The sequence below is a fragment of the Capricornis sumatraensis genome, chromosome 3 (assembly GCF_032405125.1).
Source record: "Capricornis sumatraensis isolate serow.1 chromosome 3, serow.2, whole genome shotgun sequence".
NCBI classification, from domain to species: domain Eukaryota; kingdom Metazoa; phylum Chordata; class Mammalia; order Artiodactyla; family Bovidae; genus Capricornis; species Capricornis sumatraensis.
The window spans coordinates 70449427-70475273 of record NC_091071.1 but is presented as its reverse complement, the minus strand read 5'-3'; the positions used below and the strand labels follow the sequence as shown (position 1 = coordinate 70475273).

Here is a 25847-nt window from a genome sequence, read left to right as displayed (position 1 = left end):
AGAGGAGCCTGGTGGGCTACAGTCCGTAGGGTCGCAACGAGTTGGACATGACTGAATGACTAAACGGCAACAAACAACATACATATACTTTCCCAGAGCAAAAATAAAATTGCAACAGTCAAAAACATGATAGGATCGGTAAAAGTGAATGATGACAACTACATAGTTGCCTGTGGATTATTTTTTGTTTGTTTTGGTTGCTTTGAATATATGGAGATAACATCAAAACAAATCCCTTCCCCAGCACTCTTAGTGGTTATTACCCTCCAACAACATCTGCCCGCTCCTCTCCATTTCTCCTATTCTCTTTCCCCTGACCCCAGGCCACTGCTGCTATTCCCACCATCACATCCTTCATCACTTGGTTCAGAAGTCCAGGAAAGGTTGAAGAGGAGCCATTTCTGAACCCAGGATTAAGAGAAAAAGCTATGTTCTCATAGCACATGATGTTTCAGGACCACGGTCAGTGACATGACATTCTACAGAGCTGGCAATTTCCTTTCTTTTTTGTTATTTTAAACTGACGTATGGGCTTCCTAGGTGGTACAGTGGTAAAGAATCTGCCTGCTAGTGTTGCAGGAGATGCAAGACACTTGGGTTCAATTCCTGGTTTGGGAGGATCCCCTGAAGTAGGAAATGGCAACCCTCTCCAGTATTGCCTGGAAAATGCCATGGACAGAGGAGCTTGGCAGGCTACAGTCCATAGGGTCACAAAGAGTTGGACATGACAGAGCACCACCGCCACCATATAGTTGATTTACAGTGTTATATTGGTTTCAGGTATACAACCTCGTGATTCAGTTTTTTATAGACTGTACTTCATTTAAAATTATTATAAAATAATGGCTATGTTTCCCTGTGCTGCACAATATGTCCTTGTTGGTTATTTATTTTATACATGAGAGTTTGTATTTCTTACTTCCACACCCCTGTCTTGCCACCTTCCCCCTTTCCTCTTCCCACTGGTAACCTCTACTTTGTTCTCTGTATCTGTGAGTCTGTTTCTTTTTAATATACAGACATTTGTTTTTTTTTTATTAGATTCCACATGTAAGTGATAACATAGAGTGTTTGTCTTTCCCAGTCTGACTTGTTTCACTAAGCATAATACCCCCTAGATCCATTCACACTGTTGTGAAAGGCAGAATCTAATTACTTTTTATGGCTTAGTAATATTTCATTGTATATCTATATACACCACATCTTCTTCATCCACACATCAGTTGATGGGCATGGAGGTTGCTTTCTTGTATTAGCTACTGTAAATTATACTGCTCTGAACTCTGGAGTGCATGTACCTTTTTGAATTAATGTTTTCATTTTCTTCAGATATATATCCAGGAGTGGAATTGCTGGATCATATCAAACGGTAGTTCTATTTTTAGGGATTTGAAGAACCACCATATTGTTTTCTGTGCTGGCTGCACCAACTTCCTTTCCCATCAGTAGGGTGCTGGAGTTCCCTTTCCATCTTCACCGTTTGTTGTCTGTAGACTTTTTGACGATGGACATTTTGACAAGTGTGAAGTGATATCTCATTTGTTGATTTGCATTTCTCTGATGATTGGCAACGTGGAGCATCATTTTCTGTGCCTGTTGGCCATCTGTATATCTTCTTTGGCCAAATGTCTATTCAAATCTTCTGTCCACTTTTAAATTGAGGCCTTTTTAAAAAACTGAGTTGTATGAGCTGTTTATATGTTTCAAATATTAACCCCTTATTGGTCATATCATTTGCAAACAGTTTCTACCATTCCATAGATTGTCCTTTCATTTTGTTGAGTATTTCCTTTGCTGTGCAAAATGTTTTAAGTTTAATTAGATCTGTTTATTTTTGCCTTAAGAGACAGATCCAAAAAAATATTGCTACAATTTACATCAAAGACTGTTCTGCCTATATTCTCTTCTAGGAGTCTTATGATTTCTGGTCTTACATTTAGCTCTTTAGTTTAATTTTAGTGTATTTTTATATATGGTGTGAGAAAATGTTCTAATATCTTTTTCTTCACTTTTTACTGCCCAGTCTTCCCAGCACCACTAATTGAAAAGACTGTCTCCACCATTGTATATTCTTTGTCTTAGATTAATTGACCATATATGCATGAGTTTACTTCTGGCCTCTCTATTTTTCTCTATTGATCTATGTGTCTGTTTTTGTGCCAGTACCATGCTGTTTTGATTACCATAGTTTTTCTGATGTCAGGGAATCTGGTGGCTTCAGCTTTGTCCTTTTTTTCTCAAGATTGCTTTCTCAATACAGGGTCTTTGGGTATTCTGTATTAATTTTAGGATTATTTGTTCTAGTTCTAGTGAAAAATGCCTTGGGTATTTTGATAGGGATTGTATTAAATCTGTAGATTTCTTTGGGTAGTATGGATATTTTAACAATATTAATTCTTCCAGCCCAAGAACATGGGATATCTTTGTGTCACCTTCAGTTTACCTCATCACTGTTTTATAGTTTTCAGAGTACAGGTCTTTCACCTCCTTGATTAACTTTATTCCAGGGTATTTTATTCTCTGTGATGTGATTTTTAAATCTGTTTCCTTGCTTTCTCTTTCTGGTAGTTTATTATTTGTATGCTGGTGGTTTAGTTGCTAAGTCAGGTCCAACTCTCATGACCCCATGAACTGCCCCTCTGTCCATGGGATTCTCCAAGCAAGAAAACTGGATTGGGTTGCCATTTCCTTCTCCAGGGAATCTTCCTGACCCAGGGATCAAACCCAGGTTTCCTGCATTGCAGCAGATTCTTTACCAACTGAGCTACAAGAGAACTAATTTTATTTTTGGAATTTTCTATATATAATATCATGTCATCTGCAAGTAGTGACATTTCTACTTTTTCCCATCCAGTTTGGATGTCTTTTTAAAATTTATTTATTTTTGTCTGATTGTTGTGGCTAGGACTTCCAATACTGTGTCAAATAGTGGTGGTGAGAACAGGTATCCTTGTCTTGTTCCTGAAAGGAATGGCTTTCAGCTTTTCACCATTAAGTATGATGTTACCTGTGAGTTTGTTTTAAATGACCTTTCTTGTGTTGATGTATGTTTTCCTACTATACCAGCTTTGCTGAGGGCTTTTTGGTTTTTTTCATCATGAATGAATGTTGGGTTTTGTCAAATGCTTTTTCTGTGTCTGTTGAGATAACCATGTGATTTTTATCCTTTCTTTTGTTAATGTTGTGTGTCACATTAATTTGTGAATATTGCATCCCTGGAATAAATCACTTAATCATGATGCATGGTTCTTTTTATATATTGTTGAATTTGATTTGTAAGATTTTGTTGAAGATTTCTAATTAGAGATATTGAACTGTAATTTTCTCTTTATTGTAGTATCTTTGTCTGGCTTCAGTACCTCATAGAATAAATTCGGAGGTGTTCCGTCTTCTTCAGTTTTCTGGAATTGTTTAAGAAATATAGGATTAGCTCTTCTTCTTTTTTTCTTTTTTTGGTAGAATCCCCTTTGAAACTGTTATTTCCTCTCTGATCTTTATTATTCTTTCCTTCTGCTGACTTTGGTCTTTGCTTGTTCTTTTTCTAATTCTATTAGATGGTAGGTTTGGCTTTTTATTCAAGATTTTTCTTGTTTATTGAAATATTCCTGTCTTGCTATAAAATTCCCTCTTCCCACTAGAATAGCTTTCACTGTGTCCTGCAGATTCTGGAAATTTCCTTTTAATATAAACATTGCCTCACCAAGGCTGCTTAGGGGAATACAAAGGTGTGATGGATGAAAATGGAAGTGGGGGAGTTTGTGGCCTATGACCTAAACTTTGCTTCCTCCATATAAAATAAAATCAGGGGCACATCTCACAGATAGATGTTAATCTTGGCCACATATGTTAACAGCTTAATATATTCTTCTCATCTATAGGTGTAACTAAAAAGATAATTTAGGATAGTGTTAAGAAATTATTCAATAATTTTGATATTTAAGGATTTTTTGCCTTAAGATGCAAGAGATTTTCTGTCAAGGGGGCTTTTCAAGTTTGTGCTTTTCCAAACAGATAACAATGACAGGCCACATGTAAAAATGAAAAGCCGAAAACACAGTGCTAGGGAGGGAAGGAAGGAATCTAAATATTGTGACAGATTGGAATGGATAAAACCAAAAAGTGCACTGCTGGGCTGAAGTCACAGTCTCCTAGGCTCAAAAGCAAGTAGTGGTGTCTGGGAGTTTGGTTCCTGTGAATAAAAGGACTAACAGGGCTTCAAGCAATTCATTTGGACTTCTGCTTGAAGCAGTGTTTGGGTGGTTCTCCAGGACTGATAAAAAGAGGCTGGGAAAAGAGTGGGGCAGGGGAGGGGCCATAAGATTCTGTGCTTTGTGGCAGTTTCTTCCACGTGGTTCTCCATCACCTGAGGTGGTGCTGACTGTTCCCTGGGATGATGGCTGTTAGCCAGCTTCTGACTCAAGGTGGTAGAATGGTATGTAAGCAGCTGGATTTATATCTTCTGCTGCCACAGGGATGGGCTCTTCTGTTTACTTAATGCAGTCATGGAACAGGAGCACAAAATGCCATTCTACGATGTAGACTGGGGCTAGAAACCCAGAAAAGACACAGCCCTACAGTTATTAGTCTGTGGGGGTGGACACAGAGGAAGTGAGAGGGAAAACAAAACCCTTCTCCTCAAAGTGAGCCTGCCAACTGATATTTCAAAACATGTAAAGAAACCTAAGGCTAAGAAGACAACCCACCAAAACAACAAATGAAATAAATTCAGTTGGAATGAAACTGACTTCATGGAACAATCTGAAGGAGTGATATAAGTAACTATTAACTATAAGAAGGAGAACTATTTGGGATAAAACATGTAAAAACTAAACAGTCATAAAACTGCCAGGCAGTGTTTAATGCATGGTTATGGCATGCATAGGTTCTTGTGCTCAAAGTGAGGATAAAACTACTGGGAAATTTATAGTTAAGCAAATATGTTAAACATGCAGGATAATATTAATAAAGTATAGAAAAATAATGTCTAGTTTCTAAATCAACAGAAGGAAAAAAGAGGTTTATAGAAAATTTTATTAATCCAACAGGACAGGAAATGAGAAAAAAAGAATTAGAGGGAAAAGGTGCTAAAAGGAGATTTCTACCCATGTAAATTATTGAATTGTGCTATTGAATTATCAGACAGTTTTCCCCAGGATCTCTAGTCCACAAGCAGTGATACTTAACGACTGAGTGAGTGGGCGTAGGGGGTTGATTTGTATTGTTCATTGATTTTAGTGATTTCCATGGTATAAGTACTCCTACCATGACCAATTTCAAGATACCAGTGTAACATCAGTCAGTTCACAAAATCCTTGAAAATGTAACAGTAATATATAGGGAGCTTGCACTTGCTGACTTTAGCATACTGCTGTTTGTTTGGGAAAGACAGGCTTTTCTCCATGGTCTTCATACTATATATAATTTTGACAACAGAATAAAGATTTAGAAAACCCAGATTCTCTGCATTACTTCTCTAACTGAAACCATGTAGAAATTTATTGGCAAACCAGGAGTAGGTGGCATTCTGTTATTAGAGTATTTATCATATGGTTATGGAAGGCTAGTAATTTATGATCCTTGCTAGAAAAGCCAGATCAATTCACAGATAAATGTCCTCAGCGCAATAGAATTTATATCATCCACATGATAATTGACCACTGTGTCATACATTCAATCATTCATCTCATCTGATAAAATGAGCTGGAAGTCTAATATGTATGTGATTTATTAATGCACACTAGTGTGAAACCCATGACCCATCTAACCTGTTACCTGTCCTTGGCAACATAGTATACAGTTGTCTCCGTCCAGTGATAGGATTCCACAAGGAGGATCAACAGCGTTTTAAATCTAGGCATCTTCTGTTGAATTAGAACACATCAGAGAAATACTAGAGCTGTTATACTCTCTTTCTGTTCTCTTCCCCTCAGGCATATGTTACTACTCTTTCTACTTTTTTTTTTTTGAGCACAAATAGTTTGTCCTAGAGCAGGCTGGGTGGGTAAATGGCCTGAAATAGCCTATCATGTCATTGATTTGCTGCTATGAGTATATTTAGTGACATAGTCTTTCTGCATCACCTGTCTATGCTTGTCACTGAGTTAGAGTGGCTTGAAGCCCAGGACACACCAGTACAGAGCAGGCAAGTGACACATTCCCTGTAGAGAGAAGAAGGAAAATTAAAAAGGAAAACAAAGCTAACCATTTAGAAACTTATGCATGGAGTTAGATCACTAACAGTGGGAGTAGAAGCTATCCACACTACCCACCCCCACTTTCTTTATCAACTCCCAAGAACATTTTTTCCCTGCAGTGTCTATGTGTCTATGCTTTGCTTTGCAAGGGTTAATTAGAGGGCCCATTATGCATCAAATTAAAGGCTTGGCTGCCTGAGAGTTCCTTTCAGAAAGGATTAGGGTCTCTGATGAGGCTTTGATGTAATAGATGGAGCTGTTCTGCTCCTTCATGTTAATGCAGGGGCCTTAAGGACTCCCCAGGCTCTCTTTGCCAGTTGATTTCCCTTGCCTAAAAAAGAAAAATATTTTATCATACAAAAATGCAGTGCTTGAACAAGACTCTGTATTGGCCTCCCTGGTGTTCATTTTTTGGTCTAAACACGGAGGCACAGCACTAACTGGCTTCCTTGGGTGACCACTTCCTCAGGAAGAACTGTCTCTCCCAAGAACAAAAGGAGCAATCTCTGTGCCTTTGTAGTTCATCACCTTGGAAGGTTCTTTTTTGTCAGAAGCTGGGCAGAGGGATGGCAGTGACAGGGTTGGTAGTGGTTTGTATCCTCACAAACATGAACTAAAGCAGCCAATAGCTGTGCAAAATTTCATTTGCATGATATTTACAACTACTCTTTTTTTTGGCCCTGCTGCAAGGCATGTAGGTTAGTAGTCACCTGGGACTAAGGAGGCTGAATGGAAATTGGGAGAGATTGCTAAAGGATATAGAGCTTCTTTTGGGGACAATGAAGATGTTCTAAAAATTGATTATTAGTGGTTACAAAACTGTGAATATGCTAAAACTATTTGAATTGTATACTTTAAATGAGTGAACTCTATGGTATGTGAATTATGTCTCATTATGGCTATTATAAAAGTCATTTGCAGCAATCAACTGTAAATTTTATGGAGTAGTTTTTGCTGATTTTCTTACACTTTTAATTTTCACTTTGTGCCAGACATGTGCACTGTAGTTAAATTCACTTATTTGCAGTAGAATGTTTAGACTTGTTTGGAATTGTGAGAGTAGAGATGGCCTTCTCCATAGGATGCAAATAAATACTCTCTCTATTTGAGTCATTTGATCCACCAGGTAAAGCCTGAGTTTGTTCAGCAGCAAGTTCCAAGCCTGTGGGCATAAAGGCTGATATTCTACTTCCATTCTTCCTCATTTTGGGCTTGTCTTTGTAGACCCTCTCTCCTCTACCTTGTCATTTTATTCCACCTGGTAGTGAAAATAAATGAGCAAAAGTGGTCATGGAGAAGTAAGAGAATAACTAACAGATGTGGCATCATTGCAGGCAAGGAAAGAGAATATTTCAAGAAGGAGGAGCAAGCCAGTGGTGGTCATCAGTGAACAGAGCATAGAATGGGGAGAGACCATTGAATTGGTAACTTAAAGATCTTTGGTTTTCATCAAGAGAGATTATAACTGGATAGTGAAGGTAAAAAGTAGATTGTTATATTCACAAAGATTTAGCTACAGGTCTGTCCTTAGATTTAACTTGGTCTAAGATTCCATTGATGGTTCTTTCTTTTTTCTTTCCGTACTCTTGACTTGCCTTCAAGTTCCACAGCTATAGCCATCATTTTTCCATGTCATTTCTTTAATTCAGACTGTATGTTTCCTAAATGGATCCCTTCCCTGCCTACTTCCCTCCCTCTAATTTATTTTCTAGAATACTTCCAGTTTGTTTTTTAAAGTGATTGTGTTATAAAGTAAAAAAAAAAAAAAGAAGTAAAAACAATCTAATAAATTAGAATACAAAACATGCAAAAAATAAAAAATAAAAATAAAGTGATTGTGTTATTTGCTGTTCAAAAAAGCCACTTCAATGTGACTGAGAAAGAAAACTCAAACTCAGCGGTATGATCTTCTAGGTTCTGCATAAGATGTTCCTGGTCTCACCCCATCTATATTACAGTTGTATTACCCTATTCTACTCTGTTCCCCATATGAGCCGATGGGCTTCCTTTCCTACTGTGTTCTGCACTAGAATGCTCCTCTCTTGTATTTCTGGTCAGTACTGCTTTCCTAATTTGAGACCTAAATATCATCTCTCCAGTGAAACACTGTTCACCTAACTAGAATTGTTTACTTCATCTGAACCACTCTAGAGGTTACACTTTTTAGCCTTGAATTCTTGTTATTGATGTCTATATCCTATTGCTTGTTTTTAAGTTCCATAAAAGTTGACATCTCACTCCAGGCATCTTTTCTTTGAAATACTTGGTGCAGTGCTATTCACAGTAAATACCTAGTAAGTGTTTGAATGAATCAATGAGTTTAATCCCACTTGGACTCTAAATGTTTCATATGTGTACATTGGGCATTATCCCAGAAAATAAATTTTGGGGGGAGGCATATATCTTCTATTTATTTTGCACTCTCCTAGCCTCTCCACTCCAGTCCTGGAGTAGTCCTACCTGTAATGGTCATGCACTATGAAACTGGTTGTTCTGTTCTCATAGGGAATGGCTGGGTACTGTCCTTTGCCTCTCCTTCCTGGGAAAAAATGCATACAAATAAGAATTATGGATTTAATTCCTGTCAACATGGCAAGTAGGGTCAAGGGAAAGATTAGAATTCATATATTCCCTGGCACTTAAACTTGGACTAAGAAGCAGACCATAACGGTTTGTCAAAATGGAAATTGATTTTTGAATCAAAGAAATTAACCAGACATTCAAAAACAGGAATGCCCAAAGGCTTGAACTTGAAAATGCCAAAGTTCTTTGCTTTTGCTGAATTGTCAGGGTCTAAAATTCTTTGTTCCCCCAGAACTTTGAAAGTTCTGATCAGGACATCTAATAATAGTAATTTTATCCTGAGTGGCGGGAATCACGTTGAGAAAAAGTAGGTAATTAATGGGCACGTGTTATTCAAATCTGACTCAAGGAGCCAGTGCACTTTGACCTTTCTTTTTTATAGCCCTCATCCTACTTGGAATTGGATATGTCATTTTATCCATGCATATGCCGTACTATCTTCCTCCAATGAACCGACTGACTGTATCCCCACCACCTAGTACAGTGGCTGGCCCACAGAGCTGGCATTTATTGAGTGCTTACTGTGTACTAGGCACTGAACATTGATCATCTCATTTACTCCCTACAATGACTTTATTACAGTTTTACAGATGAAGAAACTGTGGCCCAGAGAATTGAATTAACTTGTGTATCATCATGTACTTATATGAAGTAGTTAGGTTTGATCCTAACCCCTGACTTTTAACCTTTAGATATTACTGTTCCAATGATTGGCACCCCAATTTTTTTAAATGAGTGAGTACATGTGTCATGCTTGAGTAACAGTGACTAAGTATACTGTCATTTAAATAAATCAACAGACTATTTTAAATATTTTAAGGTTAATAATAGTTTGGATATAGTAATATATGTGTTATATGAATCTAGTTATATAATTAATATAAAAATTTGTATCATTTTAAAATGAACTTTTTGCTCTGACTCACCCACATTTACATAACCACACTTCCTTCTGGGCTCAGCCATCACTTCCCTCTTTGTTCCTCATCTTCCTGACCTGCTTTAAGCAAGTATTGCCTTAATTTCCACCTGAGGCAAAGACCTCTTAACAGAAGCCAAGGCCCACATCTGGTTTCCTGGCTGAGTCTAGGGCTGACCTGCGGCCAACCTCAGCCCCTCACAGAGGTCCCAAAGGCAGTGGCTTGGCTGCTGCAGGGGAAGTTCAGCAGCACTTGCAGCAACAGCCAACTCCCAGATCCTTGGGAAGCCACAGCCTGAGAGATGGAGCCATCAGAGGTCTCCCATCTCCAGGGACTACACCTTCCCCAACCCTTTGAACCGGATGGTGGGATCTGAACATGGATTAATTTTCCAATAAAGTTGCTGGAGCTGTGTGATGGAGTAATGGTTCGTTTTTTTCCAGCACCCTGACTGAACCACATGGCCAGAGTTTGGAGAAATAGCTCTTTAATTGCAAAGTATCGATACTTTTCCCAATCAAGGAAGAAAGAAAAAGAGGAGTGAGAAGGTGGTGACTTGGGCCCTCTGGTTTCAGTCCTTAAGACAGCCTTAGTCCTAAGATGTGGGCGTGAGGATCTTCTTTGGTGACAGCATGTCCATTAGGGCGTATGCTCATCCCCAGTCTTTGCGATGTGGAAAGCACAACTGAAACAGAAGAAGGAGTGCCGGTAACAACGGTATTAAGACTGCACCTCCACCGCCGTTCTCTGCTCTGGCTGCTCCTCAGCCTCAGTGTCCCCTGAGCCCCATCTTGTCTTGTTCCCCACTTCTGGCCTGGTTCCTTTTGGTTCCTCTCCTCACTTGGCCTCTTGCATTTTCACTCATTCCTTTGTGGTGTAGTAAACTCTTCTTCCTTCAGTCCTTCCTAGCTGTGGCCCTCAACTTGTCTGCCAGACAAGCTATGCTTGAGGATCTAGAATTTCTGTTACCAATCACGTTCCCTAAGAATACGATGAGTCAGTCTGGACTTTTCTAACTATTTACTATTGATTACAGGGTCAGAGACATAGAGGTAACATGAAGAGGTAGTTGTGTTCACAGTTGTCATGCAGGCCACAATCCTGGGTCATTCCAGGTTACCCATGGTGGCTCTCTGCCCTAGGGCCACCCTCCCATCCTGGACCCTCCTTTTGCTTGAGGACTCTCTCCAGCTGCCCTGATGCACATGTCATGTTCTTCCATTTCTCTTTCCTTCCTGTGTTCCCTTGAACTCACTCTGGACCTTTGGTGCTGATGACTTTGTCTAAAGGTGGCACTGACTTACTCATCTTTCTAACTCTGTTCCTGCCTTCTCACCCTAGTGACCTCAGGCAAGATGCCAGCTGCCCTGTGGTCCTGCCACTCTGCAACTTCTCTCCTACTTTGCCACATAGGATCTGCTCCCATTACCCATCTCATAATAAGGACTGAGCTTCCTGTTTTAAAACCCTCCATCCTACCTTCTGAGGGCTTTTTTTTTTTTTTTTTTTTTTTGGCAAATACTGACTGTTTTTCTCTGATTGATAACCCTGGATCAGCCTTACTGAGAAAGAGACTTCTGGTCCTCTCTTCTCTGTTTCAGGTTAGGATCCTACATCCCTACCCTACGTGTGAACTTAGTATATGATCTCAGTTCAACACCATGTGCAATATTTGCAGACTGAACATGAAAACTGAAATGGAGCTAAGTCTTTCACCAAATGAGAACTGGTTTTGCTACATATGCAATGTCAAGTTTTTCAGCCTGCCTTCTTTTGAGGCATTAGTCATATTGGGAAAATGCCTGTGATTGTCATTCTCTTGTCTTCCAAAATGGAAATTTCCTTCCAGGACAGCACCATGGGCTCTGATATTTAACCTATAATTAGTATACCCTCTGGAGGATTTCTTCTTTTCATGCAGAGGCCTCTTTTTCACTCAGGCTTCTGTCTGCTGATGATACAAACTGCAAATGCAGTGCGTCACGGGGCAAGGAAATGCTTGCTCAGATCAAGAACGTTCAGCTACTCGGTAACAACAGAAACACTTAACAACCTAAGTAGCAAACCCACAAGAAAACAGCAGAAAGTATAAAAGAGAGCAAATTAAAAAAGAAATGAGAAGAGACATAAAACTCAAGTTTTCGTCTAGTTTTGTCCCAACGTGTAGAATACAATTACTCCCTCTCCTGCTTTTCTCTCCAAGTTCACCAGTATTTTTAGTTTTTGACTTTTCAGCTGCTTTTATCAAGTATAGTTTAGTCATCAGTAAACATCCATTCGTGACTCTTAATAAATAGCTCCCCCTTGAAGGCATCTGCTTTTTGGTTATGAAATGCCAGTTTACAGCGGCCAGGCAGGTGCATCCCGATAGTGTGATCGTTTAGGAGCCAAAGGAACACGGGCACTGCCAGCTCCAGAGCCCGACACAGAAGCCTGACCCTATTTCTTGTGAAGAAATGGCTCTTTATTTCCCTCCTGATTTTGGCAGAAACCAGGCTGGGAGATTGCAGCAAATGGCTGCAACAACCTGTGTTTAATGTGGTGACACTAATGAATTCTGAGAATTAATCTTCAGCCAAGAATGCATGATGGAAGGTACTAGAATTTCAAATTAGGTAATGGATTAATTTCTTTCAGGGCTGAAGTTTGCTTCCTGTTTCTTCTGGTGGACTTTTCTATCATATTCTAAACCATCTTCCATGGCCTTGTAAATCCAGGTAATACATCTCATGGTGGTTTTAATTTTTTACTCCTTTGTTTTGTATCTTAGCACAGAGATAACCACACATAAATCCAGATTTTTTAAAAAGAGTTTTAAAACATCTGAAATTGAAAGAAAAAATTACTTACGATTTTGTGGGGGGGGGGGGGGATGCAGTATTTCCTAAATCTAGTCCTTGGTCAATTTCTTTTTTCCAGAGTCAAAGATTCTGGGAAGAAGTTATCTTAGAGAATGTATTTCCCCAGTTTGAGACCCTGTCTTCTGCAGAAACACAGCATACAGTTATCTCAAACATGCTGGTGAAAATTAGGGGCTCTGAGTGTCTCCCCTCAGTCAGCTGAGACGAAGACTCAGATGTTATTTGCAAAAGTCTGGTACTGACTTCTCACAACAGAGCTTCCGAGGATGTCATTTGCAGGGCCCTGGTTCCACTTATACAAAAAAAGATCTGTGGCCGAGTAAGTTTGGAAACATGGACCTAAACAAAATTGAATTTTCTTTACCTCCATACTTCTAAGAACATTTAATACGCTCATATGCACTACGAAACTCCAGATTTACTTGATTTAGGGAATCAGCAGTGTTTCCCAACCTTTTGACCAGCAGACTAGTTTCATTTTTCAGTGGAATGTCTCACTAGTCTAATGTTTCACTCAACTTACCTCACATTGGCCAGCCCCTATATTCCCACACAGAAGTCAATGTTTTATGCATGTTCTTATAAAAACTGTTGAATCCCAGGCTGGGAGAAAATAGTCTGCATCTGGAATTTGCAATTCCTGGTTTGATAAGAAATCCTGAAATGAATAAGCATATTATAACTTCCTTAGTTTTCCATGTTTGTTCTTGACATCATTAGAGGATTTAATCATGCTGTAAAAAAGGACATGGAAGCTGTCAGGAGTTCTTATGGGTCTTGACTGTCAACTCTATATTAATCCACCAAATCCCTGCCTGAAAGAAGAATAAGACAGAATGACAAGCTGACAAGCATCGTGTTATGGGTTTGGGGCACAAAATTGCAACATCTTAAACAATAAAGAATATTCCCAAGTTAAAGTTGGAAAAAGGACTAAAGCATAGAATTGTTCTTAGACATTCAAAGAAGGCAGCTTGGGAGGTGAATGTCAACGTTCTGGTGGCCTCCTGAGTTCCTAGCTACACAGCTTGCCTAATCTGGCTTCTTGCATTGCTGATCCAGTTTCCCAACCTGGAAATGTCTTCTGTATCTTCTCCCTGAATTGAGTTCAGTTTAGTTCCAAAACTTCTCCCCAGAGTCAGCTCAATTCTCATTCTCTCCACTAGGCTTACCTGACTGCTTCCCCCACCTGCCACAGCTTAGTACTGTTCTGCACATTGTGCCTGTGCCATTTTAACAACACACTGCAAGGTAGGAGGGGTTCTCTTGTGGGAGCCAGGGAATTGGTCTCATCACTATCAGGACTTGACCTCAACTTCCTCACCTTGTAAAAGAGGGGTTAGAATAGAAAATCTTGTTCCTTTAGCTCCAAAACCCTGTGCTTTTTTGTGACCTTTTCACTCTAAATCAAACACTGGTTTCTCCTGTTTTCTGTGTTCCTCTTGTCCTTCCAGCTTTAAAATCACATTGTAGATCTTTGAGGAAAAGGGTCATGATTTTTTATGAATTAATCTATTTTGACTAATTCTGGCTGTGTAATAAATGTTTGCTGAGCAAATGAAATGATATGATTTCAGTGACCTGATATCTAGTAATGCTTGACTTCGAGTCATATCTGTTCCTAAGACAGAACTTTCTTTTATTTATCAGTAAAATAATAAGTCCATTTCATCCTGGCTATTTGCTCCCCATGAGAAAAGAGTATGCAAAAGTGTTTTAGAATAAGGCTCTACCCTCAAGGTCTTCCTGTCCTTCTAAAAATCCTCCAATGCAGTTGGATATGTCGCACCTCTGCTTAGCATTCTTCCCATATACACTGAGTTTCAGTTTTGCTGATCCAGTGGTATGACATTCAGCCCACTTGGGCCTTCCTGAGAGAACTAACAAATAAATCCTCTTGGTCTTTCCTTCAAAGTGTAGAATGCCTACCATCTTTGTATTTTTTGAATCTCCCAAGAGACCACAGATCCACTTGTTAATTTCTCCCTTGTCTGATTATCTCACTAAATTATTTATCCTCATTCCTCTTACTCCCCCTGTGATCTAGAGAGAAATCCTCTCCAAAATGCCAAAGGATCTTGTAACCTTGTTTGCAACTTTGCTTTTCCAGTGGATGCTAAAATTATGAAAGATATTATAGCATCTTTAATTGCATCTCCAGAATCCAGCAGACACTATTTTCATAAGGGTGGAGTATGGATTTCCTGATCTGTCTCAAGCACTGTTCAGGGAGCTTTGAGTACCTGGAACACTGTTCCAAGGCACCTATCCTGAAGGAGAAGGTAGAAGCAGCTCCTCATTTTTCCATTCGCCTGCTGTAAATTTTCTATTAATTGTATGCCTCTCGCTTTTTGCCTCCTCGAGTTTTCTATTTAAGTACTGGCTAGTCAACAAGCAGTTGAGAGTTGCACAGAAAGCAAAAGGAATTAATATGGTGGGAAAATCTGTTAAGGAATTGCATCCCCCATGTTTGGGCATATACTTGAGTACAGGAGCTATGGCTGTTTGGTGATGGGAGACAGATGTAATGCGCCCTCACTGTATCCCTGGGTAGGCTTAGCTAGGGGTCGCAGCAGTGTCTCGTTTCCCATCCGGGTTGGGTAGGGGTGGTGGTATGAAGCCACCATGTCCATTTTCAGTAGGAACTCTCAGAGAACACAGACTGTTCCTATTTTGGGAATTTTCATACACCGTCCCTCAAGCCAAGATGATGAAGCCATATACCTGTATTACTGACCATATAAACTATCCAGAAATTCCTTTTTCTCAGGTGCTTAGGGAATTATTAGCATTTATTTTCCTTTGGAAGTCACATAATTATATATAAATGAATATACATGGAATCCCAGGAAGACTGTTGATTTAAAAATATGAACAGAGTATTTTTCAGACTTGGGCACTGATTTTTATAAGAAAAATAATAGATACAAAAGGCTCCTGTACCTATAAAAGTCAAATGATTGATTTCTTCCCATAGCAAGATTGAGGTGGTATTTATAGTTGTGCAGGCAGCAGAATGGAGATAGTCTGGGTGCTTTTGGCTTTTCTAGTTGAAAGCTCCAGTTCCAATAGATAGAAAATCCCCTGAATCAATTCTAAAACCAAATAACTGGGAAATTTACCAAGTATCTTTCAGGACTAGAAGTCAAGGGATACAAAAGTGGTTTGAAGTGCAAAGATTAAGGCCTTTTAATAAAACCAATAGTTGAGGAGTGTGTCTTCTTAAATGTTTTGAAAAGATGCTCAAGGTGAGGCTGAACATTTTACCATTTGTCAGTGCGTTTCATTATTTTAAGTATGTTGTGTTTCACATGCTGCTAGCACGTCACTATTGGGGAAACTGAAAACGTTTATTTTATGGAGTGGGCAGAAAGACATCTACTGTTTACCCTAAGCCTCCAGTGTGAGCTAAGGACTGATAACTTAAAAGTGTGGATGTTGAAATTTCTTTCTCCTGTCAAGGGCAGCTATTCAGAATGGAAATGCGATGGTAATTGGAGGGGTATTCATCAGATTCAATTTCACTAGAAATTTCCTGTGTCAAAATCATCTTTAATAACATACAGCACACAGCAAAATGTACTGAATCATTGTTTTCTTTGAAAAGGGCATTGAATCTGAAGCAGAAAGTGGTTATAACCGTGCAGTTTTAACCAATTAACCGCAGAAGAGTTTAAATGCAGCCCAGTTTTTACCATTTTCAATGGACTTTTTGTTCCCTGTTTGAATAATTCCATTCCAATTCATCTGAATTATATTGTAGTCACTTCCTGTTCTGAGGTTTTTCTGCTTCTTCAGAAGGTATTAGAAATCAAGGGATTGAATCTGCTCTGTGAAGATTTCTTTATGATTCATTTCTGTCCTTGCAAACTCCGAAATGCATTTCCCCCGCCACCAAATACTGGACATTTCATATACTAGGATTTTATTTAAATGATAATATATAATTTTATATGATTCTAAAATAAAGTATATAGACTAATCAACTTGACTCCATTGTAAACATTTTTTTGTAATGAAAATGTAGTCTGACCAGTCTATCTTTTCAGTGTTTTGAATACTTCAAATTAAATTGTGTTTTCAATACATATTTAAAGCATACTAAAATATATTTCTGGTATTTTGATTAATTTGACTAGTAGAGAATGTTTTTTTCTATGTTCTGCTACCTATGAATAAACAGCTATGTAAGGTTAGTGATCAGGTTTTATAAATGAGCTTTTTCTCCTCTCTCCCATATTTACAGAGAAGCCAGGTGTCTAAGATAATACTTGGACTGTTCGTTGATTTTTGTGAACAGGTGTCTCATTAAGGATTTTGAAAAGCGACCTTCGGTCACACATCTCCTCGACCACCCATTTATTAAAGGAGTCCACGGGAAGCTTTTGTTTCTGCAGAAGCAGCTGGCCAAGGTCCTCCAAGACCAGAAGCATCTAAATCCTGTTGTTAAAACCAGGTATGGTTCTTGGCATTTTTCTGCTTCCTCTCTCTGGTTATTTATAAAAATATGGCGTGTCATGTGTTTTGATTTACCCAGCATTATTACTGGTAATTATCACATCTCTGCATTTCTGAGCTTCATTTACATGACATTAAGTACTCCATGCTCAGTGGATGACAACAGCAAAGCTTCGGAAACTAGCTGCCCATTTGTGCTGTTACGGCTAATTTGTCTCAGAGTGGCTGAAATCTCACTCTGCCCTAGTGTTCTAGTTTAAAACCAACACACATATATATTTAATATACATGTAGATTTTTAAAAATTCCACCAATAATGAAAACTGGGTGAAACCAGCCATGGCTGAGATCGTGCGAGAAATCTTTACTTGGCTGTTGCAGGCTGGAAAGCAGAAGTGTAGGCTATAAAGTGGTTTTGGAAAGATTAGGAGTTCAACACTAAAGATTTTTTCTCTAAAGTGCTTTGAGCCCATTTTCTTTAGTTAAAAATTCCTTAGGAGCAATGTAGTATTTTTATATGAGTTTTTTCCCCAGATATTGTCTATGCTATATAAAGTAACTGTGATTGCCCCCTCCTCTACTTTTATAGGGTAGATTAAAAAAAAAAAAGTTTATTTTCAAGGGCAGTTCCTTAAGACAGTATTCTGTGGTGGTCTCTAAGAAATAGATATTTGGTTTCTGTCCAGAGGGTGGCAGAATTTCTCTTTAAAAAAATTAAATGCGACTAAAGCTACTTCCCCAGCTCAGCAATTACTTGGTTTTATAAAACTGGCCAGGATGCAGATAAGCTCTACTCCATTATTATTAAAAGAACATTCAAAGGACTGGAGGTGAAGAAACTAAAATATCACAAGTCACAAGTTCTAGAAATATTCATGTATTCTGCAGAAAACTGTTTACAAATCAAAAAGCATCAGAACTCTGGAAGCTAGAGGCATAGTTTCAAGGTGACTGTATCCTGCTGATTTTTCCCCACCACCACCAGGTTCCCTTTTTGATAGCTCAAAACAAATTTGTTCCTACGCTTTCCCTTTTCCACTGCAATGGCTGTTTCTATGGCTTGCCTACAGGGTAGAGAAATTCTTGCCACTTGGTACCTTTTGAAGCAGTAGAATTTGTGTTTAAGCCTCAGGGAACTGAAATCTTTTTTTTTCGTCTTCTGCTTTTGTTCCTATGCCAGCCACCACTCCTCTACCACTCACTTTTACACACACACATGCACGCACACAAAACCGCCATGAGAAATGAAGATGAAAATAACATACAAGCCAAGGGACAAACAAACCCCGCATTTAAATACTTTACATTGAGTCAGTTATCTTCTTGTTTCTTCTGATTTGCTGCAGAGCAGTTTCTGAAACTTAGTTGTAAGCGATTCAGCTTTGTACTTTGGTCTGATTTTGCATGTCCAGATGTGTGTCCTCTTTTTAAAGACTTTTCTCCATTTGTCATAGAAAGCCAGGACTCCAGGCTCTCTCACCTCCCCCTCTAATTGCTCTTTATGTTTGTTAATTCCTTTGATGTCAAAGGCCTCGTAGGGTCCAAGACCCTTCTCTCAGGGTCTTTGTAATCTAAAGTTTCACTCCGAAGTGTAGGTTTCTTTGAAAAAGTCACTAAAAAAAAAAACCCTCACAAATAGGTGTCAAAGCAGGCACTTCTTTAGGACAAAGTAAGACTAATTCTAAAGGAAACATAATGCATGTAATTGACTCATCTTATGACCTATCCTATATTATTACTTCCTCTTAGCAAGTGACAGGGAGCTGCTACATAGGTGTTTGTTAAGTCCATCCAGAAAAATTCTTAGATAATGTTTGATGCTGGTAATTCAATATATTTAAAGTTGTGAGTTTCCAAGTTAAGGTGGAAAAAGCAAAGAATAAGTGGGATAAGTTCATAGATGAGTGAGGCAAATACCCAATTTACTTTTTTTTTTCTGCACAGTTTTGGTCACACAGCAGGTGGTACAATGCAGTGGTTTTAAAAAAAGAAACCTGACTCTGCCAGGTTTGAATCCTAGCTCAACCACTTACAGACAAGTTACTAAATCTTTCGGTTCCAAAATTTCTTTATCTGTGAAATGGAGATTATTTTGAGAGTTCAATACATTAAAAAATAGTTAACATTGATAACAGAGTTAAATAACTCTGATAACGTTGATACTCAGTTGATAACTCAGTCATTGTTAGCAGCAGTTGTAGTTGAATACATTGAGATTTGTTTAATTCAGAGTCCTCCACTTCTTTTCGCCTTAATCTGTGGAAATTCATCTCTATTTACTTACCAAACAACATCATGAGAATAAACAGTACAGAAATATTAAATGTTACAAATATAAATTTCTGTCTCTTATTTAAAATCTAATTTATTCATTCCAGAGACATTTAGATGTGTATATGTGTCAAGCCCTCTGCCAAACAGAGGAACTACAAGGGAAATCAGATACAGTTCCTGATAAAGAGCTGATAGTCCAGTGTGTGAAATAGACAAAAATCAGATGAGAACAGCTCTGCATGAAAAGTACCTGGATAGAAGGTTTCCTGGGGTACTTCCCAGATTACTTGGGAAAGGAACAACCTGGAAACTGTTGGGAAGGTGATCCTTGAACCATCCTGAAGAACAAACAGAAGACAGTTATTCTGCATGGAGAAGAAGGATGAGCAGAGGGCAAAGACACAGAGGCTGAAGAGAGCTTAGGGGATTCGGTGAACAATTGGTTGGTGTTGCTGGAACTTGGAGGAAGGGGATGCAAGGCAGGCAGGGGCCAGGGCAAGATGGGCTAAGGAGCCTGGATGTGTTCTTAGGTACTTGGGAGCAGCAGAAGGATTTCAAGCAGGGATGTACTCGAGGAAGACCATTCTGACTGCAGTGATGGAATGGAGTTGGACAGAGTTGGAACTAGGAGGGCGAATGAGAGCAGACTGTGGTAATTGTAAATAACAGAAGATATAAGTTTGGTACAAACATAACTGAAATTTTGGACCATGAATTTTAAATCATTATAACGAGGCTCACACACATCTTTATTAATCAAAACAGAAACCATTACAGTCAACACATTTTTGCCAAGGAAATAAGTTTGTGTATTCCTGGAACATAAAAATCTGCTTTGGGATTTGATGAACTCTTGGAAAGCTACTTTCTGCCTCCTGATGGTTGTGGAAGCATTTTCCCTGCAAAAAGTTGTCAAGATGCTTAAAGACGTGGTAGTGGGTCGGTGAGAGGTCAGGTGAAATGGTGGATGGCGCAAAACTTCGTAGAACAATTCATTCAACTTTTGAAGCGTTGGTTGTGCAATATGTCGTCCGACATTGTTGTGCAGAATCGGCCCCTTTCTGGTGACCCATGCCAGCTGCAGGCATTTCAGTTTTCAGTTCATCTCCTTGATTTGCTGAGTATACTTCTCAGATGTAATGGTTTTGTTGGGATTCAGGAAGCTGTAGGGGATCAGACCAGCAGCAGACCACCAAACAGTGACCATGACCTGTTTTGGGGTACAAGTTTAGCTTTGGGAAGTACTTTGGAGCTTCTTCTCAGTCCTGTCACTAAGCTGGTCATCATGAAATCCTCTTTCTGTCACATATCACAATCCAATAGAGAAATGGTTTGTTGTTGTTGTGTAGGATAAGTGAAGACGACACTTCAAAATGATGATTTTTTTGATTCCTGGTCAGCTCATGAGGCACCCACTTGTCAAGCTTTCTCACCTTTCCAATTTGCTTCAAATGCACAATGACCATACAATGGTCAATGTTGAAGTTCTTCAGCAACTTCTCACGTAGTTTTAAGAGGATTAGCTTTGATGATTGCTCTCAGTTGGTCATTGTGAACTTCCCATGGCTGACCACTGTGCTCCTCATCTTTGAGGCTCTCGTCTCCTTTGCAAAACTTCTTAACCCACCACTGCAGTCTGTGTTCATCAGCAGTTCTTGGGCTAAATGCATTGCTGATGTTGCAAGTTGTCTTTGCTGCTTTACAACCCATTTTGAACTTGAATAAGAAAATCACTTGAATTTTCTTTTTGTCTAACATCATTTCCCCAGTTTAAAATAAATATAGATAGCAAGTAATGTCATTAGCAAAAAATAATAATAATAAAGTAAGAAATGTGCATTTAAATAATGTATAACCTAACCACATTTCTTTAAGAATGTATTTGAATATAAAATGGCAAACTTCAACAATGCAAAACTGCAATTATGCACCAACCTTATATTATGATAATAGTATCATCAAGACTTAGTGGTGAATTGGAGAGAGATTAGGGAAAGAGAGAAGTGTTACAGGGTCTACCTGAATTGGGCTCCTTACCCTGGTTCAGACTGCAATCAGATAGAAACTGCAAGACACTGAGAGACGAAGACCAGTAAAAAGGCTTTGCTTCCTCTTCATATCCTGTCAGATGCCCTACACACCCCATGCTGTGTACTTACAGATTTACACAAAGGTTCTAGCTTTCTGCCCAAAGAAGTGTTCTTCAATAGTCCAGACAGTACTGGGCCCCTCAGCGGCACAGACTTGTTTAGTTTTGAGAGTTAATGTAGAGAAATGAGAACTATAGCCTATAGGGTGGACATGTTTTACTGTTCCTGCAAAGACAGGGAATGTTCTATCCACTTTAGTACTTTCCCAAGAAGAGAGAAAAGTTGGTATTTTCAGGGGGCTGTGGAGCAGAAGGCAGCAGAAGGCAGGATGGGGAAGAACCTGGATAGGTGAGGGAAGGATCTTCTAAAGAAGGAGGCATCGAAAACACAGAGAAGGTAACAGAGGAAGCGCAAGGGAGGAGGATCAAGCATCTAAGAGAAAGACTGACCTTAGAAAACACAGCTAGGTTGGGAAAGACACAGAAAGGTTGTGATACCCAGAAAATGTGAAGGGCAGCGGGAAGAGGAGGTGCTATGAGGAAATTGATGTTGTATGGCCTTTAGCTTTCCAAGAAAGTAAGCAAAGTGGTCTCAAAGTTGGGAATGGGCTGTGGACTCCAGGGAAGTGTTAAATCTTTGAAATGGCCAATATGACAAATATGATAAAGAGTTTATTAAAGATGGATGTAACTATTGCTCAATAGCACAGAAAACCCAGGTGGAACTTCATCAAATAGCAATGTATTTTAGTGGAATTAATCAGTGTTTAAGATAATGCATGCAGAGCATTCAGGAGACCATTTGGCATTAGAACCTCTGTAAAATTGTACCATTAACACTGTCACCTTTTCCATCTATCATCTCTTGAAATTCTTAGCCATAGGAGCAGGAGGAGACAAAGCAGATACTGTGGTCTTCTTCAGGTTGGAGACTGGCTTGGATGGACATTATGGGTGGACATGGGGACAAAAGAATCTGAGTAGGAGTGTATCCCTGAGGTCTTTTGGGGGTGTGGAAGAAAAGTGAAGCCAGAGTGGTTTACTGACTTTGAACATGCGTCTGGGTCAGGGGACGGGCAGTTACAATGAAGACAAAGAGCAGATGCAGTGAAAGGATGGTGAGGAAAGAGATTGTAGAACTGAGTTCTCAGGAACCTTTGAGAGATTACTGGGAACTAGTCACAGCACAATTGTAGACAGTTCAGTAGAGGAGAAATAAAATTTTTAAAGAATCAACAAAGAAGACTCTTGAAATCACAGTGTGAAAAGAATTAACAAAGTGATTGGTTCAGTTTGGCCACTCAGTCGTGCCTGACTCTTTGCAACCCCATGAACTGCAGCATGCCAGGCCTCCCTGTCCATCACCAACTCCTGGAGTTCACTCAAACTCATGTCCATTGAGTCGGTGATGCCATCCAACCATCTCATCCTCTGTCATCCCCTTCTTTGCCTTCAATCTTTCTCAGCATCAGAGTCTGTTCAAATGAGTCAGTTCTATGCTTCAGGCAGCCAAAATATTGGAGTTTCAGCTTCAGCACTGGTCCTTCCAATTAATATTCAGGACTGATTTCCTTAGGATGGACTGGTTGGATTTCCTTGCTGTCCAAGGGACTCTCAAGAGTCTTCTCCAACAGTTCAAAAACCAGTTCAAAAGCATCAATTCTTCAGCACTCAGCTTTCTTTATAGTCCAGCTCTCACATCCATACATGACTACTGGAAAAACCATAGCTTTGACTAGACAGACCTTTGTTGTCAAAGTAATGTCTCTGCTTTTTAATAAGCGGTCTAGTTTGGTCATAACTTTTCTTCGAAGGAGCAAGCATTTTTAATTTCATGGCTGCAATCACCATCTGCAGTGATTTTGGAGCCCCCCAAAATAAAGTCCCAGCTCTTGTCTCAATGATAAGAAAGTGTTAACTTCCAAATTGTTTAAATTCAAATCAAGACAAGAACAATGGGTATTTAATATCTAGAAGGGGGGCAGGTCTGCAGAAGACTAGTCAAGTGCAGTAGTGAGAAGTGGGGAAAGAGTAGAACGAGGAGTGATTGGTAGGGTATGGGAAAACCAAAGCCTGATATCAGGAGAAGGAGTGGAGAGAAAGGAAAATGGGGGTCAAGTGCTGGAGAAGATGACTTGAGTGTGATGTGAACTTTTTAGAAGAGAGAGACTGGTCAGGGAGAACAATGGATGGAAAAAGGCAGAGGGGACCAAGGAGCAATCCCCTATTCCCTCACTGTAAGTGGATGGAAGGTGGGGGTGGGGCAAACAGGAATGTTATAGGGAAATGGTCCTCATCAGCTGTGATGAGGAAATAGATGAATATTCAGGAGTGAGGTTAGGAATCATGGGGGACTTATTCACAATAGAGCAGAAGCTGTACTGTATATTGTCAACTGAAAAAAAATGTACAACCTAAAAATTGAGAGTTATATTTTACTTGGTGGACAAAACTGGGGACTTAAGCCTGGGACACAACATCTCAGATAACTCTGGGGAACTGCTCCAAAGAGGCAAGGTGGGGATCCAGGATATGTAGAAGTTTTTTTCTTTTTTGCAATGAAGACCAAATGGTCAGAACATCCAAAGATTATAGTTAATTAAAGAAAACCAGATATCTCAAGTTAAGGAATTTAGTGCCTCTCTATGTATGAGAAGATACAAGACTGTGGGCTCCCTGGAATCATTCCTTTGATATGCACCTTAGCTATCTGGGGCCAGCATCCTGTGCTTTCCCATCCTGTGTCTCCTCGGGGTGCACCATTCAGGGTGGCTGGAGCAGTTGACTGCTAAATGGTGGGCATCAGGCATCCAGTTTCCGTTCCTGAATTCCCTCAGAGCTCACCATCAGTGAGATGGCTTGATGGCTGCAACATCCTTTGTTCACTGATAAGGCAGGAGGTATTTTTCACTCACAGAATTTAAAAAGGGCTTAAATGGTGTAGTCCCAGGTGCTCTCTCCTGGTCTAAGCCTTCTCTTCTGAATGGTACAGTTTTGGGGGACAGCTAGACTGATCCATTCCCTTTTTGCATTATGTTGTACTATCTGAGATTTGATACCAATTCTTGATGCTGATTAAATGAGTGAAACTGTTAAATTTAAGTTTTTCCAGTAATTTATAATTTTGCTGTAGCATATGTTGAATTCAGGAACAGTAGAGAGGGTATGTATCCAAAGCTGACTCTGTCTTGAAGGAGGTTAGATAACCCTGATATTCCACGAACAGCAGTTTAAAGCTACATTTTTACTTAACCTGTCAGGGATGCTGTGAAACAATTTGGCCATTTCCTTTACATCAGCTCCCATTTCTTTGACTTTCAAAAGGACTTTTTCCCCAAATCACTTTTGGAAATCCCTGAATTCATCAGTATCATCTGGTGTGTCCTGTCACTATCAAAGTTAGAGAAGACATGAATTTAAAAAAAAAACCCTTCACAAGGGTTAGTGGGAGAAGAGTAGAAACCACTGTCTGCAGTGGGTGTGGAAGCAGGAAAAGCAATGGTTGGCTGTGCTGTGACCTGACCCTCTCCTACCTCCCAACCTCCCAACCTCCCATTGTGGATTCAACTTCTGGCCTCAGGAAAATTGCGAAATCCAGCATGTTGTTCCTTTCCCAGTGGGTGGTTTGGGATTAGCTGAAACCACAAATGTTAAACCCTCAAATGCCAAGGGTCTACTACCAAGTATTACTTGGTAGAGCAATTAAGTTGCTGGTTGTTTCCTGCTCTGTTTAATGGATTTTGATTATACCCTTGCAATTTGCCTAAGGCTTTAAAACAATTATTAAAACAATGACCTCAGCTTTCCTGATTTCTTTTCAAACAGCAGCAATGACCTTTAAAAACAGATATTTACTTCACTGCTTTACTGCTGAGCTTTTCCCAGTAAGTCTTACTCACTCGCTTCCTCTTTTACCTGTAAACAGGTAACGCCCCAATATATACACACACACATATACATAAACGCTATTGGTTTCTTGGACTCCTGTGTAAACCACAAATTTTGAATGATTACTTTATCAAGTGCTGAAGATGATTGACATATAGAAGGCTAAGGATTTTCCTAACAGGAAAGAAGCAAATCCATACCATAAAGAAGGCTGAGCACCAAAGAATTGATGCTTTTGAACTGTGACTCTTGAGACTCCCTTGGACTGCAAGGAGATCAAACAAGTCAATCCTAAAGAAAATCAGTCCTGAATATTCATTGGAAGGACTGATGCTGAAGCTCCAATACTTTTCCACCTGACGTGAAGAGCCAACTTATTAGAAAAGACCCTGATGGTGGAAAAGATTGAAGGCAGGAAGAGAAGGACACAACAGAGGATGAGATGGTTGGATGGCATCACCAACTCAATGCACATGAGTTTGAGCAAGCTTTGGGAGATGGTGAAGGACAGGGAAGCCTGCCATGATGCAGTCCACGGGGTTGAAAAGAGTCGGACATGACTGAACAGCGTATCTGTCTC

General features: G+C 39.5%; 1 protein-coding gene across 1 annotated transcript in view; it reads left to right on the top strand.

Annotated features, from left to right (window-relative positions):
* MYO3B (myosin IIIB) overlaps positions 1-25847 on the top strand; it is a 421280-nt gene that overhangs the window by 141744 nt on the left and 253689 nt on the right. Inside the window, 1 exon segment of the mRNA XM_068968451.1 lies at positions 16859-17014. Within this exon segment, the coding sequence (XP_068824552.1) occupies positions 16859-17014 (156 nt within the window).